Raw genomic sequence first — 17,477 nt, forward strand, 5'->3', positions numbered from 1 at the left:
CTATCACCTGGACAGGACACTAGTCCACCACCTGGACAGGACACTAATCCACCCCCTGAACAGGACACTAGTCCACCCCCTGAACAGGACACTAGTCCACCCCCTGGACAGGACACTAGTCTACAATATCTCCTGTTTCTGTAGTGAGATAGATTGATGTACAGGACACCCCCTGGACAGGACACTAGTCTATCAAACTGCTGATATACCTGTACCTGTACTAAGGAAGCACTCCATTCAGATACATGAATCACTCAAATGGAACAATGTGAAGACGAAAATACTGGAGGATGGCAGACAAACACTTCACAATGTGTGTACAAAACAAATAGTGTTTACTGGATATAATTTGCAATACTATCAGGATGTAAATTTTTATTATCAACCATGATTATTATCAACAACAACAACAACAAAATTCACTCATTGAAAACTCTGTTCTCTTATAAAAAAATACCCAGTTTTTATAAAAGTAAATCTGTGTTTGCTAGTTGAAGACAGTTCAGCTCCACGTCAGCTGATTCCGTCCCTTCAGTTGTTCTGTGATTCTATAATTCCATAGAATGTTGTTCTGTGATTCTATAATTCCATAGAATGTTGTTCTGTGAATCTATAATTCCATAGAATGTTGTTCTGTGAATCTATAATTCCATAGAATGGTCTAGATTATTCACGAAGAAGCCTTTTCAAACGGCAATTCTGAATTCCATTTCAGTTGATCGGGAGCTGAATTCATCCATTCAACAAGAGTGTGGTCCCTTCTCCAAGGAGACAGCATTATAATATCATTGACATATAGTGCATTATATACAAAAACACTGTACAAATCTATATTAAAATAAATCTAGCGTTTGCCTCTACATTGTATTCTACCTGCTGTAAATAAATATGTGGTTGACAGACTTCATTATGTAGGAAATAGTTGAATCCATAGCCGAGTCAAGACTAGAAAGACATGGGCGATCTACCAGTGATGGTATCCAGCCATGCCTTTCAAGCCTCTCAGTGATGTATGCTGCACATGCATTTAGAGACAATACCAATGTCTAGTGAGATAGACAACCAATGAGGGCTTGGTAGCCAATTTCGAGCCGATACGTGCTGGCGATTTGCCTGTCAGGCTAAATGAACTCTGGGTTTGAATAATGATGTCATCCTTCTCTCAGATCAAGCCAGTTGTAGATAACATGTTGTTACTTGATATGGCTCTGTTATTCTAAACTATACTCACCGGCCACTTTATTAGGTACACAACCACGTTCACCAAAATGGATCACTCCTACAGACAGTGAGTCACGTGGCCATGGCTTGCTATATAAAGCAGGCAGACAGGCTTCAAGGCATTCAGTTACTGTTCCATTGAACGTTAGAATGGGCGAAACGAGTGACCTAAACGACTTTGAGCGTGGTGATTCAGTATCTCATAAATGGCCGTCCTCCTCCTTCACGTGTACCTAATAAACTGGCCTGGTACTAGATGGGTGTACCTAATAAACTGGTAGTCATACTACTACCACTACTACTACTACCACTACCACTACTACTACTACCACTACCACTACTACTACTACCACTACTACTACCACTACTACTACCACTACTACTACTACTACTGGCACTACTACTACTGGCACTACTACTACTACTACTACTACTACTACTACCACTACTACTACTACTACTACCACTACTACTACTACCACTACCACTACTACTACTACCACTACCACTACTACTACTACCACTACTACTACTACTACCACTACTACTACTACCACTACTACTACCACTACTACTACCACTACTACTACTGGCACTACTACTACTGGCACTACTACTACTGGCACTACTACTACCACTACTACTACTACTACTACTACTACTACTACTGGCACTACTACTACCACTACTACTACCACTACTAATACTACTACTACCACTACTACTACTACCACCACTACTACTACTACTACTACTACTACTACTACTACTACTACTACTACCACTACTACTACCACTACTACTACTACTACCACTACTACTACTACTACTACCAGCACTACTACTACTACCAGCATTACTACTACTACTACCACTACCACCGCTACTACTACTACTACCACTACCACCGCTACTACTACTACTACTACTACTGCTACTACCACTACTACTACTACTACTACTACTACTACTGCTACTACTACTACTACCACTACCACCGCTACTACTACTACTACTACTACTGCTACTACCACTACTACTACTACTACTACTACTGCTGCTTCTACAACTACTACTACTACTACTACTACAACTACTACAACTACTACTACTACTACTACTACTACTACTACTGCTTCTACTACTACTACAACTACCACAACCACCACTACTACAACACTACCATTACCACCCAACCTATTCAGCCTATTCAACTACAACACTACCACTACCACCCAACCTAGTCAGCCTATTCAACTACAACACTCAAATAAAATATATTCTCAGGTAAACTATAACTGTTTTTACCACATTTTATCCCAGACTTGAATGTATGAAATATAGCTTACTTGTTTTGCATATGAATTATTCTTAGAAGTTCTATCAATATGTACAATTATACTTTATGGATAAACTATCTAAACAATGAAAAAGATGTATGTAATTCACTCTACATCACAATATCTGGCTTTGGAATCAAATATATCTCTCTATAGCAGCCAAGGCAATACATATGTATACATTATGTTCATATACAGTGAGTAACAAGGTCATATTAAGGACATAGACACTGTAACATATAGCCATGCAGTAAAAAATGGAGGATGAGTAGGAGAGGGAGGAGGAAGAGGAAGAGGTGGAGGAGTTGGAGAGGGAGGAGGAGGTGGAAGAGGTGGAGGAGTTGGAGGAAGAGGTGGAGGAGGAGCATGAGAAGAGGTGGAGGAAGAGGTGGAGGAGGAGGACGAGGAGAGGGAGGAAGAGGTGGTTGGAGAGGGAGGAGGAGGACGAGGAGTTGGAGAGGGAGGAGGAGAACGAGGCGAGGAGGTGGAGGAGGAGGACGGAGAGGTGAAAGAGAGGAGGAAGAGGAGGTGGTAGAGGAAGAGGTGGAGGAAGAGGTTGAGGAAAGGAGGATGTTCCTTGGTAATGGTAAAAAAAAAACTTAGAACTGGGGAGGAAGGATATAGAATGTGTCTGTCTGACCACTTCAGTCAACCCAGAAGAGTCCCACTGAGGCAATACTGGGGTGACGAGGCTGTACCGGGGTGACGAGGCTGTGCCGGGGTGATGAGGCTGTACCGGGGTGACGAGGCTGTGCTGGGGTGATGAGGCTGTACCGGGGTGACCAGGCTGTACTGGGGTGATGAGGCTGTACTGGGGTCCTGTGGTTATTAAAACAGGGGCAGTACTGGGGTCCTCTGGTTATTAAAACAGGGGCAGTACTGGGGTCATCTGGTTATTAAAACAGGGGCAGTACTGGGGTCCTGTGGTTATTAAAACAGGGGCAGTACTGGGGTCCTGTGGTTATTAAAACAGGGGCAGTACTGGGGTCCTCTGGTTATTAAAACAGTGGCAGTACTGGGGTCCTGTGGTTATTAAAACAGGGGCAGTACTGGGGTCCTCTGGTTATTAAAACAGGGGCAGTACTGGGGTCCTGTGGTTATTAAAACAGGGGCAGTACTGGGGTCCTTTGGTTATTAAAACAGGGGCAGTACTGGGGTCCTGTGGTTATTAAAACAGGGGCAGTACTGGGGTCCTGTGGTTATTAAAACAGGGGTAGTACTGGGGTCCTTTGGTTATTAAAACAGGGGCAGTACTGGGGTCCTTTGGTTATTAAAACAGGGGCAGTACTGGGGTCCTCTGGTTATTAAAACAGGGGCAGTACTGGGGTCTGGGGTCCTCTGGTTATTAAAACAGGGGCAGTACTGGGGTCCTCTGGTTATTAAAACACAGTGAGCTGTTTTGGCTTTGTACTCCAGCACTTCAGATTTGAAATGGTACAGCACTTTTTGTACCAAGTTCCCCCATTTTAGGGGATCAAAAGTATTGGGACAAATTAATTTATTTGTTCCCCCATTTTATGGGAAAAGTGAAGTATTTTGTTCCATATTCCTAGCATGCAATGACTACATCAAGCTTGTGACTCTATAAACTTGTTGGATGCATTTGCTGTTTGTTTTGGTTGTGTTTCAGATTATATTGTGCCCAATAGAAATGAATGGTAAATAATGTATTGTGTCATTTTGAAGTCACTTTTATTGTAAATAAGAATAGAATATGTTTCTAAACACTTAATGTGGATTATACCATGGTTACGGATAATCCTGATGAGTGAGAAAGTTACAGACGCACAAATATCATACCCCCTCTCAAAAATGCATGTCTGTATGCTAACCTCCCCTGTTATTGTAATGGTGAGAGGTTAGCATGTCTTGGGGGTATGATATAAAATGCTAACCTCCCCTGTTATTGTAATGGTGAGAGGTTAGCATGTCTTGGGGGTATGCTAACCTCCCCTGTTATTGTAATGGTGAGAGGTAAGCATGTCTTGGGGGTATGATATTAAATGCTAACCTCCCCTGTTATTGTAATGGTGAGAGGTTAGCATGTCTTGGGGGTATGCTAACATCCCCTGTTATTGTAATGGTGAGAGGTTAGCATGTCTTGGGGGTATGATATAAAATACCTCCCCTGTTATTGTAATGGTGAGAGGTTAGCATGTCTTGGGGGTATGCTAACCTCCCCTGTTATTGTAATGGTGAGAGGTTAGCATGTCTTGGGGGTATGATATAAAATGCTAACCTCCCCTGTTATTGTAATGGTGAGAGGTTAGCATGTCTTGGGGGTATGCTAACCTCCCCTGTTATTGTAATGGTGAGAGGTTAGCATGTCTTGGGGGTATGATATAAAATGCTAACCTCCCCTGTTATTGTAATGGTGAGAGGTTAGCATGTCTTGGGGGTATGTGTGCATCTGTAACTTTCTCACTCATTGTGATTCATTAAGGACTACTTTAATACACATAAGTGAATTTGTCCCAATACTTTTGGTCCCCTAAGATGGGTGGACTAGGTAGAAAAAGCTCTGTACTTTCTAAACGGTTCACCAGATATGGATGAAAATACCCTCAAATGAAAGCTGACGGTCTGCACTTTAACCTCACAGTCAATGGATCATTTCAAATTTCAAAGTGCTGGAGTACAACAACAAATATGTCACTGTCCCAATACTGTTGGAGCTCAGGAATCACAGAAGGTCTTTCATTCTGGGTGTTTTTGCCTCCCTCTTTAAGGTGCTACCTCAAACTGCATTAGGTCCTCCTTTCCAGTGGTTGGTTAATTGTATTCAAACAAGTAAAACCCCATGATGATGATGGTGGTGATAGCGATGATGATGATGATGAGACTAGTCAGCTGTCTATTTCCCAGGGTGCTTAAGGATTCCAGTAGGAGGAAGGTCCAGCAGTCCTTCCCTGAAAAGGTCCATCTTCATTTAGATAGTAGATTGTAATCCCTAACCTCTCTGAGAGTGCAAAAGTGGAATATCCTTGATCCTTGAGAGGTGGCTATGTTGCAGAGAGATTGTTCTATGTGTGTGTGTGTGTGTGTGGTAATTATCCCTATCTGCAGGCGCAGGAGTCCACAGTCATGTTTGGGTAGACTTTGAGCACCACGTTCTTGTCCTCGTCGAAGAAGAGGATGGAGAGGGAAGACATCTTGTCGGGGACACAGCAGGGCTCAGGGATACCAGAAACCACCCCTACCGCTCTCACAATGCTCTGGATGGTGGCGTGGTTGCTAGGCTTCAGAGACTACAGGACAGAAGAGAAGGAGGAGGTGAACCACAACATTCACCTTATGACAACAAACATGACAGTTCTATGAAGGTTAAAGACAACATTCCATCTGACCAGAGTAACACAATGTTCTATCAGACTGGAGGAACTAACACAATGTTCTAACAGACTGGAGTAACACAATGTTCTATCAGACTGGAGGAACTAACACAATGTTCAATCAGACTGGAGTAACACAATGTTCAATCAGACTGGAGTAACACAATGTTCTATCAGACTGGAGTAACACAATGTTCTATCAGACTGGAGTAACACAATGTTCTATCAGACTGGAGTAACACAATGTTCTATCAGACTGGAGTAACACAATGTTCTATCAGAGTGGAGTAACTAACCAGGCAATGTTCTATCAGACTGGAGTAACTAACCAGACAATGTTCTATCAGACTGGAGTAACACAATGTTCTATCAGACTGGAGTAACTAACCAGACAATGTTCTGTCAGACTGGAGTAACTAACCAGGCAATGTTCTATCAGACTGGAGTAACTAACCAGACAATGTTCTATCAGACTGGAGTAACACAATGTTCTATCAGACTGGAGTAACTAACCAGACAATGTTCTATCAGACTGGAGTAACACAATGTTCTATCAGACTGGAGTAACACAATGTTCTATCAGAGTGGAGTAACTAACCAGACAATGTTCTATCAGACTGGAGTAACTAACCAGACAATGTTCTATCTGATTGGAGTAACTAACCAGACAATGTTCTATCAGACTGGAGTAACACAATGTTCTATCAGACTGGAGTAACTAACCAGACAATGTTCTATCAGACTGGAGTAACTAACCAGACAATATTCTATCAGACTGGAGTAACTAACCAGACAATGTTCTATCAGACTGGAGTAACACAATATTCTATCAGACTGGAGTAACTAACCAGACAATGTTCTATCAGACTGGAGTAACTAACCAGACAATGTTCTATCAGACTGGAGTAACTACCCAGACAATGTTCTTTCAGACTGGAGTAACTAACCAGACAATGTTCTATCAGACTGGAGTAACTAACTAGACGATGTTCTATCAGACTGGAGTAACTAACCAGACGATGTTCTATCAGACTGGAGTAACACAATGTTCTATCAGACTGGAGTAACTAACCAGATGATGTTCTATCAGACTGGAGTAACTAACTAGACGATGTTCTATCAGACTGGAGTAACACAATGTTCTATCAGACTGGAGTAACTAAGCAGATGATGTTCTATAAGACTGGAGTAACTAACGAGACAATGTTCTACCAGACTGGAGTAACTAACCAGACGATGTTCTATAAGACTGGAGTAACTAACCAGACAATGTTCTATCAGAGTGGAGTAACACAATGTTCTATAAGACTGGAGTAACTAACCAGACAATGTTCTATCAGACTGGAGTAACACAATGTTCTATCAGACTGGAGTAACACAATGTTCTATCAGACTGGAGTAACTAACAAGACAATGTTCTATAAGACTGGAGTAACTAACGAGACAATGTTCTACCAGACTGGAGTAACTAACCAGACGATGTTCTATAAGACTGGAGTAACTAACCAGACAATGTTCTATCAGACTGGAGTAACACAATGTTCTATCAGACTGGAGTAACTAACAAGACAATGTTCTATAAGACTGGAGTAACTAACGAGACAATGTTCTACCAGACTGGAGTAACTAACCAGACGATGTTCTATAAGACTGGAGTAACTAACCAGACAATGTTCTATCAGACTGGAGTAACTAACGAGACGATGTTCTATCAGACTGGAGTAACTAACGAGACGATGTTCTATCAGACTGGAGTAACTAACGAGACAATGTTCTATCAGGCTGGAGTAACTAACCAGACAATGTTCTATCAGACTGGAGTAACTAACCAGACAATGTTCTATCAGACTGGAGTAACTAACCAGACAATGTTCTATCTGATTGGAGTAACTAACCAGACAATGTTCTATCAGACTGGAGTACCTAACCAGACAATGTTCTGTCAGACTGGAGTAACTAACCAGACAATGTTCTATCAGAGTGGAGTAACTAACCAGACAATGTTCTATCAGACTGGAGTAACTAACCAGACAATGTTCTATCAGACTGGAGTAACACAATGTTCTGTCAGACTGGAGTACCTAACCAGACAATGTTATATCAGACTGGAGTAACTAACCAGACAATGTTCCATCAGACTGGAGTAACTAACCAGACGATGTCTGAAAGAGCCGGCGTGATGTCACCATTCTTGACTCAGAACATCATGTGTACACAGTTGTGTTCATTGCTATCAGCACAGACTGCTAGTCATAATACACAACATTCCACATGCCCTGTTGTTCAATATCAAAAACCAATAAACTACATTACTCTCCAAATTGGGGTCACCAGAATTTCTTGACGTAAATTTGGGATCATGAGCAGAAAAATGTGGAAACCCAAGTGTTAAGATCATAATTGAGAAACAATGGTTGACAACTGCAGTTCTACATTCTGCCACACGGTTGTGCTGAAGGGCCACTGAAGTTGACAAACAGAGTCTGTGAGTAGCTGTTATATGAGCCTGCCAGGCCAGGCTCTGGAGAGCTTCAGTGTGCAGCACTTTGTTACACCTGATTCTGCTCATCAAGAACTTGGAACAAAAGCCTGCCGGAACAAAAGCCTGCTCAACCTGCAGCTCTCCAGGATGAGGGTTGGGGACCCTGTCTAACCAAGCAGCAGAACCTGCAGCTCTCCAGGATGAGGGTTGGGGACTCTGTCTGGGAAACACATACTGGCACATTATATTATTAATTACATGAAGCATGAAGACATACCTTAGGCATGGGGAACTGGCATGACCCTGAGCAGTAGTAGGCATCAAAAGACTTGGGAGATATAATCCACTCGCTCCAGCCAATGTCTGCAAAGTCCACCTTCAGGTAGCGACGAGCACAGTTCCGTGGTTCGTTCCACTGCTTCTTACGAGACTTCTTTATCGTCTGCTCGTCAAACTGCAGCAGGGGCATCTTACCGTCGTGCCTCTGGCTCTTACCACGCGTCTTTTTCCTCGGCCGACGGACTGGCTTGTTCTCCAGCGGTTCGTAGGGGCTGGTCTCGTCCCAGCCCGTCGTCTCATACGGGTACTCCGGCCCCGGTAACTCGTTGTTCTGGAGCGGGAGGAGGACGCTAGCCGAGCGCCGGCGTCTGTGAGGAGGCGCCTGTTGTTGCGCGGCTGTGTTATTCAGAGCGTGCAGCCCCAGTCTATTGAAGCCAGAGGCGAAAGCCCCTTCTCCAGCTGTAGTCATCGTTTGATGCCTCTGTAGTGTCGACGCCACACTCTCGGGCTCAGAGATGGCCGAGTCGTTGGCGTAGACCAGGATGTAAGGAGAGCGGTCTGAGAGGAGCTTCTTCCAGGGCCTGGGTCCAGGCTGGGATGCCACGTCTATCCCGATCAGCAGCTCACGATGACGCTTGGCTTGGTTCACCACCCGGGTGACGTCCTTCCACTGCCAAGAGATGAAGTCCCTGTATAGTGTAGACACGTTGATCACAAAATGGCCCAAAGCCCTGGTGTGGTTATCCACTGAGGAAAAGCTCCACACATCCATCTGGAGGTGGCTGTGTCTCCTGAGGCCATGGCGGAATGGTGAAGGGGCTCCACAGCTCTTGGGCCTGGTGGTGCTGTTGCAGCCCGGGTGCTGGGTGCTGTTCTGGAGGTCTCCTATGTAGTAGTGGAGCGTGGCCGACAGGATGGCCTCTGACTTGGTGAGAGACGTCAGGTTGAAGACCTGGAGCTGCTTGTTGTTGATGGTGCCTGGGAGAGCAATAGGACGAGGCAGTTAGTATAGAGTCCACAAATTCAAATCACTTATACCTCTGACACCAGGTGGGTGCCATTAATGACCAGGTAGAACAAAGAACCAGCAGTAGGAGGTTAAGATTTGAACACCCCTGGAATCGAGAGTATAGGTCAGAGAGGTCCACGTGTCCATAGAACTATAAGATCTCTGCATATCGTTCAGTTTAGTTTCAAACCTGGAGCAGAACAAAAAAAATGTAATTAGAGGCTATTTAAGGCAGGTCTACAAACCCTATCATTCAAATGTTTCATAGCTTCAAATGGCATTTTCTAGGGAAATCTTGCAATAATAACCCATCACTAGTCATTTGGTTCCCGGTTAACAAATGTTGGTTTGACAGAATGTTGTTGGAAAGTCTTGTTTTTAATAACTAAAAGAGAACCTGAAGGGAATGTTCTGTGTGGGTTTTCTGTAGGCTGCAGTGACGGCAGTGAACGCGGCATTGCCAACCTTATCCACCCCCCCTGCATTATCAACACATTCCAGTAGAAGGCACTGTTTTCTAATATATGGGTGCTGAAACCTGACAGGTTCTACATGGCAATAGGGAGTTCTATCATATCAGTGGTTATATCCCAGTGTGACAACTGCATAAAGGCCTCTTGAACGTAAAACATTTATATTTAGGAGTTACATAGGCCACACCAGCCCAGTTTACACCAGACATTCCATTGGAAAGTTGAATCAAGTTGAAAGAAAATACAGATGTAACACACACAGACACAGATGACCTGTCCTATCATTGGCTACTCACCCATAAACACAGATGACCTGTCCTATCATTGGCTACTCACCCATAAACACAGATGACCTGTCCTATCATTGGCTACTCACCCATAAACACAGACACAGATGACCTGTCCTATCATTGGCTACTCACCCATAAACACAGATGACCTGTCCTATCATTGGCTACTCACCCATAAACACAGATGACCTGTCCTATCATTGGCTACTCACCCATAAACACAAATGACCTGTCCTATCATTGGCTACTCACCCATAAACACAAATGACCTGTACTATCATTGGCTACTCACCCATAAACACAAATGACCTGCCCTATCATTGGCTACTCACCCATAAACACAAATGACCTGTCCTATCATTGGCTACTCACCCATAAACACAAATGACCTGTCCTATCATTGGCTACTCACCCATAAACACAGACACAGATGACCTGTCCTATCATTGGCTACTCACCCATAAACACAGATGACCTGTCCTATCATTGGCTACTCACCCATAAAAACAAATGACCTGTCCTATCATTGGCTACTCACCCATAAACACAAATGCCCTGTCCTATCATTGGCTACTCACCCATAAACACAAATGACCTGTCCTATCATTGGCTACTCACCCATAAACACAAATGACCTGTCATATCATTGGCTACTCACCCATAAACACAGATGAGCTGTCCTATCATTGGCTACTCACCCATAAACACAGACACAAATGACCTGACCTATCATTGGCTACTCACCCATAAACACATACACAAATGACCTGTCCTATCATTGGCTACTCACCCATGAACACAGATGAGCTGTCCTATCATTGGCTACTCACCCATAAACACAGACACAAATGACCTCTCCTATCATTGGTTACTCACCCATAAACACAGACACAAATGACCTGTCCTATCATTGGCTACTCACCCATAAACACAAATGACCTGTCCTATCATTGGCTACTCACCCATAAACACAGATGGCCTGTCCTATCATTGGCTACTCACCCATAAACACAAATGACCTGTCCTATCATTGGCTACTCACCCATAAACACAGATGACCTGTCCTAGCATTGGTTACTCACCCATAAACACAGATGACCTGTCCTATCATTGGCTACTCACCCAGAAACACAGATGATCTGTCCTATCATTGACTACTCACCCATAAACACAGACACAAATGACCTGTTCTATCATTGGCTACTCACCCATAACCAAAGACACAGATGACCTGTCCTATCATTGGCTACTCGCCCATAAACACAGACACAGATGACCTGTCCTATCATTGGCTACTCACCCATAAACACAGATTACCTGTCCTATCATTGGCTACTCACCCATAAACACAAATGACCTGTCCTATCATTGGCTACTCACCCATAAACACAAATGCCCTGTCCTATCATTGGCTACTCACCCATAAACACAAATGACCTGTCCTTTCATTGGCTACTCACCCATAAACACAAATGACCTGTCCTATCATTGGCTACTAACCCATAAACACAGATGGCCTGTCCTATCATTGGCTACTCACCCATAAACACAAATGACCTGTCCTATCATTGGCTACTCACCCATAAACACAAATGACATGTCCTATCATTGGCTACTCACCCATAAACACAGATGAGCTGTCCTATCATTGGCTACTCACCCATAAACACAGACACAAATGACCTGTCCTATCATTGGTTACTCACCCATAAACACAGACACAAATGAACTGTCCTATCATTGGCTACTCACCCATAAACACAGATGACCTGTCCTAGCATTGGCTACTCACCCATAAACACAGATGACCTGTCCTATCATTGGCTACTCACCCATAAACACAGATACAAATGACCTGTCCTATCATTGGCTACTCACCCAGAAACACAGATGACCTGTCCTATCATTGACTACTCACCCATAAACACAGACACAAATGACCTGTCCTATCATTGACTACTCACCCATAAACACAGACACAAATGACCTGTCCTATCATTGGCTACTCACCCATAAACACAGATGACCTGTCCTAGCATTGGTTACTCACCCATAAACACAGATGACCTGTCCTATCATTGGCTACTCACCCATAAACACAGATACAAATGACCTGTCCTATCATTGGCTACTCACCCATAAACACAGATGACCTGTCCTATCATTGACTACTCACCCATAAACACAGACACAAATGACCTGTTCTATTATTGGCTACTCACCCATAACCAAAGACACAGATGACCTGTCCTATCATTGGCTACTCACCCATAAACACAGACACAGATGACCTGTCCTATCATTGGCTACTCACCCATGAACACAGATTACCTGTCCTATCATTGGCTACTCACCCATAAACACAGATACAAATGACCTGTCCTATCATTGGCTACTCACCCATAAACACAGATGACCTGTCCTAGCATTGGCTACTCACCCATAAACACAGATGACCTGTCCTATCATTGGCTACTCACCCATAAACACAGATACAAATGACCTGTCCTATCATTGGCTACTCACCCAGAAACACAGATGACCTGTCCTATCATTGACTACTCACCCATAAACACAGACACAAATGACCTGTCCTATCATTGGCTACTCACCCATAAACACAGACACATATGACCTGTCCTATCATTGGCTACTCACCCATGAACACAGATTACCTGTCCTATCATTGGCTACTCACCCATGAACACAGATTACCTGTCCTATCATTGGCTACTCACCCATAAACACAAATTACCTGTCCTATCATTGGCTACTCACCCATAAACACAAATGACCTGTCCTATCATTGGCTACTCACCCATAAACACAAATGACCTGTCCTATCATTGGCTACTCACCCATAAACACAAACGCCCCGTCCTATCATTGGCTACTCACCCATAAATACAAATTACCTGTCCTATCATTGGCTACTCACCCATAAACACAAATGACCTGTCCTATCATTGGCTACTCACCCATAAACACAGAAGGCCTGTCCTATCATTGGCTACTCACCCATAAAAACAAATGACCTGTCCTATCATTGGCTACTCACCCATAAACACAAATGACATGTCATATCATTGGCTACTCACCCATAAACACAGATGAGCTGTCCTATCATTGGATACTCACCCATAAACACAGACACAAATGACCTGTCCTATCACTGGCTACTCACCCATAAACACATACACAAATGACCTGTCCTATCATTGGCTACTCACCCATAAACACAGATTACCTGTCCTATCATTGGCTACTCACCCATAAACACAAATGACCTGTCCTATCATTGGCTACTCACCCATAAACACAAATGCCCTGTCCTATCATTGGCTACTCACCCATGAACACAAATGACCTGTCCTATCATTGGCTACTCACCCATAAACACAAATGACCTGTCCTATCATTGGCTACTCACCCATAAACACAGATGGCCTGTCCTATCATTGGCTACTCACCCATAAACACAAATGACCTGTCCTATCATTGGCTAATCACCCATAAACACAAATGACATGTCCTATCATTGGCTACTCACCCATAAACACAGATGAGCTGTCCTATCATTGGCTACTCACCCATAAACACAGACACAAATGACCTGTCCTATCATTGGCTACTCACCCATAAACACATACACCAATGAATGACCTGTCCTATCATTGGCTACTCACCCATAAACACAGATGAGCTGTCCTATCATTGGCTACTCACCCATAAACACAGACACAAATGACCTGTCCTATCATTGGTTACTCACCCATAAACACAGACACAAATGAACTGTCCTATCATTGGCTACTCACCCATAAACACAGATGACCTGTCCTAGCATTGGCTACTCACCCATAAACACAGATGACCTGTCCTATCATTGGCTACTCACCCATAAACACAGATACAAATGACCTGTCCTATCATTGGCTACTCACCCAGAAACACAGATGACCTGTCCTATCACCCATAAACACAGACACAAATGACCTGTCCTATCATTGGCTACTTACCCATAAACACAGACACAGATGACCTGTCCTATCATTGGCTACTCACCCATGAACACAGATTACCTGTCCTATCATTGGCTACTCACCCATAAACACAAATTACCTGTCCTATCATTGGCTACTCACCCATAAACACAAATGACCTGTCCTATCATTGGCTACTCACCCATAAACACAAATGACCTGTCCTATCATTGGCTACTCACCCATAAACACAAACGCCCCGTCCTATCATTGGCTACTCACCCATAAATACAAATTACCTGTCCTATCATTGGCTACTCACCCATAAACACAAATGACCTGTCCTATCATTGGCTACTCACCCATAAACACAGAAGGCCTGTCCTATCATTGGCTACTCACCCATAAACACAAATGACCTGTCCTATCATTGGCTACTCACCCATAAACACAAATGACATGTCATATCATTGGCTACTCACCCATAAACACAGATGAGCTGTCCTATCATTGGCTACTCACCCATAAACACAGACACAAATGACCTGTCCTATCATTGGTTACTCACCCATAAACACAGACACAAATGACCTGTCAAATCATTGGCTTCTCACCCATAAACACAAATGACCTGTCCTATCATTGGCTACTCACCCATAAACACAGATGGCCTGTCCTATCATTGGCTACTCACCCATAAACACAAATGACCTGTCCTATCATTGGCTACTCACCCATAAACACAGATGACCTGTCCTAGCATTGGTTACTCACCCATAAACACAGATGACCTGTCCTATCATTGGCTACTCACCCATAAACACAGCTACAAATGACCTGTCCTATCATTGGCTACTCACCAAGAAACACAGATGACCTGTCCTATCATTGACTACTCACCCATAAACACAGACACAAATGACCTGTTCTATCATTGGCTACTCACCCATAACCAAAGACACAGATGACCTGTCCTATCATTGGCTACTCACCCATAAACACAGACACAGATGACCTGTCCTATCATTGGCTACTCACCCATAAACACAGATTACCTGTCCTATCATTGGCTACTCACCCATAAACACAAATGACCTGTCCTATCATTGGCTACTCACCCATAAACACAAATGCCCTGTCCTATCATTGGCTACTCACCCATAAACACAAATGACCTGTCCTATCATTGGCTACTCACCCATAAACACAAATGACCTGTCCTATCATTGGCTACTCACCCATAAACACAGATGGCCTGTCCTATCATTGGCTACTCACCCATAAACACAAATGACCTGTCCTATCATTGGCTACTCACCCATAAACACAAATGACATGTCCTATCATTGGCTACTCACCCATAAACACAGACACAAATGCCCTGTCCTATCATTGGCTACTCACCCATAAACACATACACAAATGACCTGTCCTATCATTGGCTACTCACCCATAAACACAGATGAGCTGTCCTATCATTGGCTACTCACCCATAAACACAGACACAAATGACCTGTCCTATCATTGGTTACTCACCCATAAACACAGACACAAATGAACGGTCCTATCATTGGCTACTCACCCATGAACACAGATGACCTGTCCTAGCATTGGCTACTCACCCATAAACACAGATGACCTGTCCTATCATTGGCTACTCACCCATAAACACAGATACAAATGACCTGTCCTATCATTGGCTACTCACCCAGAAACACAGATGACCTGTCCTATCATTGACTACTCACCCATAAACACAGACACAAATGACCTGTCCTATCATTGGCTACTCACCCATAAGCACAGACACAGATGACCTGTCCTATCATTGGCTACTCACCCATGAACACAGATTACCTGTCCTATCATTGGCTACTCACCCATAAACACAAATGACCTGTCCTATCATTGGCTACTCACCCATAAACACAAATGACCTGTCCTATCATTGGCTACTCACCCATAAACACAAATGACCTGTCCTATCATTGTCTACTCACCCATAAACACAAACGCCCCGTCCTATCATTGGCTACTCACCCATAAACACAAATTACCTGTCCTATCATTGGCTACTCACCCATAAACACAAATGACCTGTCCTATCATTGGCTACTCACCCATAAACACAGATGACCTGTCCTATCATTGGCTACTCACCCATAAACACAAATTACCTGTACTATCACTGGCTACTCACCCATAAACACAGATGAGCTGTCCTATCATTGGCTACTCACCCATAAACACAGGCACAAATGACCTGTTCTATCATTGGGTACTCACCCATAAACACATACACAAATGACCTGTCCTATCATTGGCTACTCACCCATAAACACATACACAAATTACCTGTCCTTTCATTGGCTACTCACCCATAAACAGAGACACAAATGACCTGTCCTATCATTGGCTACTCACCCATAAACACACATGACCTGTCCTATCATTGGCTACTCACCCATAAACACAGATGACCTGTCCTATCATTGGCTACTCACCCATAAACACAAATGACCTGTCCTATCATTGGCTACTCACCCATAAACAATGACACAAATGACCTGTCGTATCATTGGCTACTCACCCATAAACACAGATGAGCTGTCCTATCATTGGATACTCACCCATAAACACAGACACAAATGACCTGTCCTATCACTGGCTACTCACCCATAAACACATACACAAATGACCTGTCCTATCATTGGCTACTCACCCATAAACACAGATTACCTGTCCTATCATTGGCTACTCACCCATAAACACAAATGACCTGTCCTATCATTGGCTACTCACCCATAAACACAAATGCCCTGTCCTATCATTGGCTACTCACCCATGAACACAAATGACCTGTCCTATCATTGGCTACTCACCCATAAACACAAATGACCTGTCCTATCATTGGCTACTCACCCATAAACACAGATGGCCTGTCCTATCATTGGCTACTCACCCATAAACACAAATGACCTGTCCTATCATTGGCTAATCACCCATAAACACAAATGACATGTCCTATCATTGGCTACTCACCCATAAACACAGATGAGCTGTCCTAT

The 17,477-nt window shown here is 43.5% G+C and overlaps 1 protein-coding gene across 1 annotated transcript in view; it reads right to left on the minus strand.

Moving 5' to 3' along the window:
- Positions 1–360: 360 nt before the first annotated feature.
- Positions 361–17,477, minus strand: part of bmp3 (bone morphogenetic protein 3) — a 31,467-nt gene continuing 14,350 nt past the window's right edge. The window contains exons 2-4 of the mRNA XM_036979190.2: positions 8,653–9,632; positions 3,925–5,809; positions 361–3,754 (exon numbers count right to left, since the gene is read on the minus strand). Of these exons, the coding sequence (XP_036835085.2) occupies positions 5,618–5,809; positions 8,653–9,632 (1,172 nt within the window). The 3' untranslated portion in view covers positions 361–3,754; positions 3,925–5,617. The remainder of the gene's footprint in view (positions 3,755–3,924; positions 5,810–8,652; positions 9,633–17,477) is intronic.

This window comes from Oncorhynchus mykiss, chromosome 6 (assembly GCF_057628025.1).
Source record: "Oncorhynchus mykiss isolate SJ-2025 chromosome 6, ASM5762802v1, whole genome shotgun sequence".
NCBI classification, from domain to species: domain Eukaryota; kingdom Metazoa; phylum Chordata; class Actinopteri; order Salmoniformes; family Salmonidae; genus Oncorhynchus; species Oncorhynchus mykiss.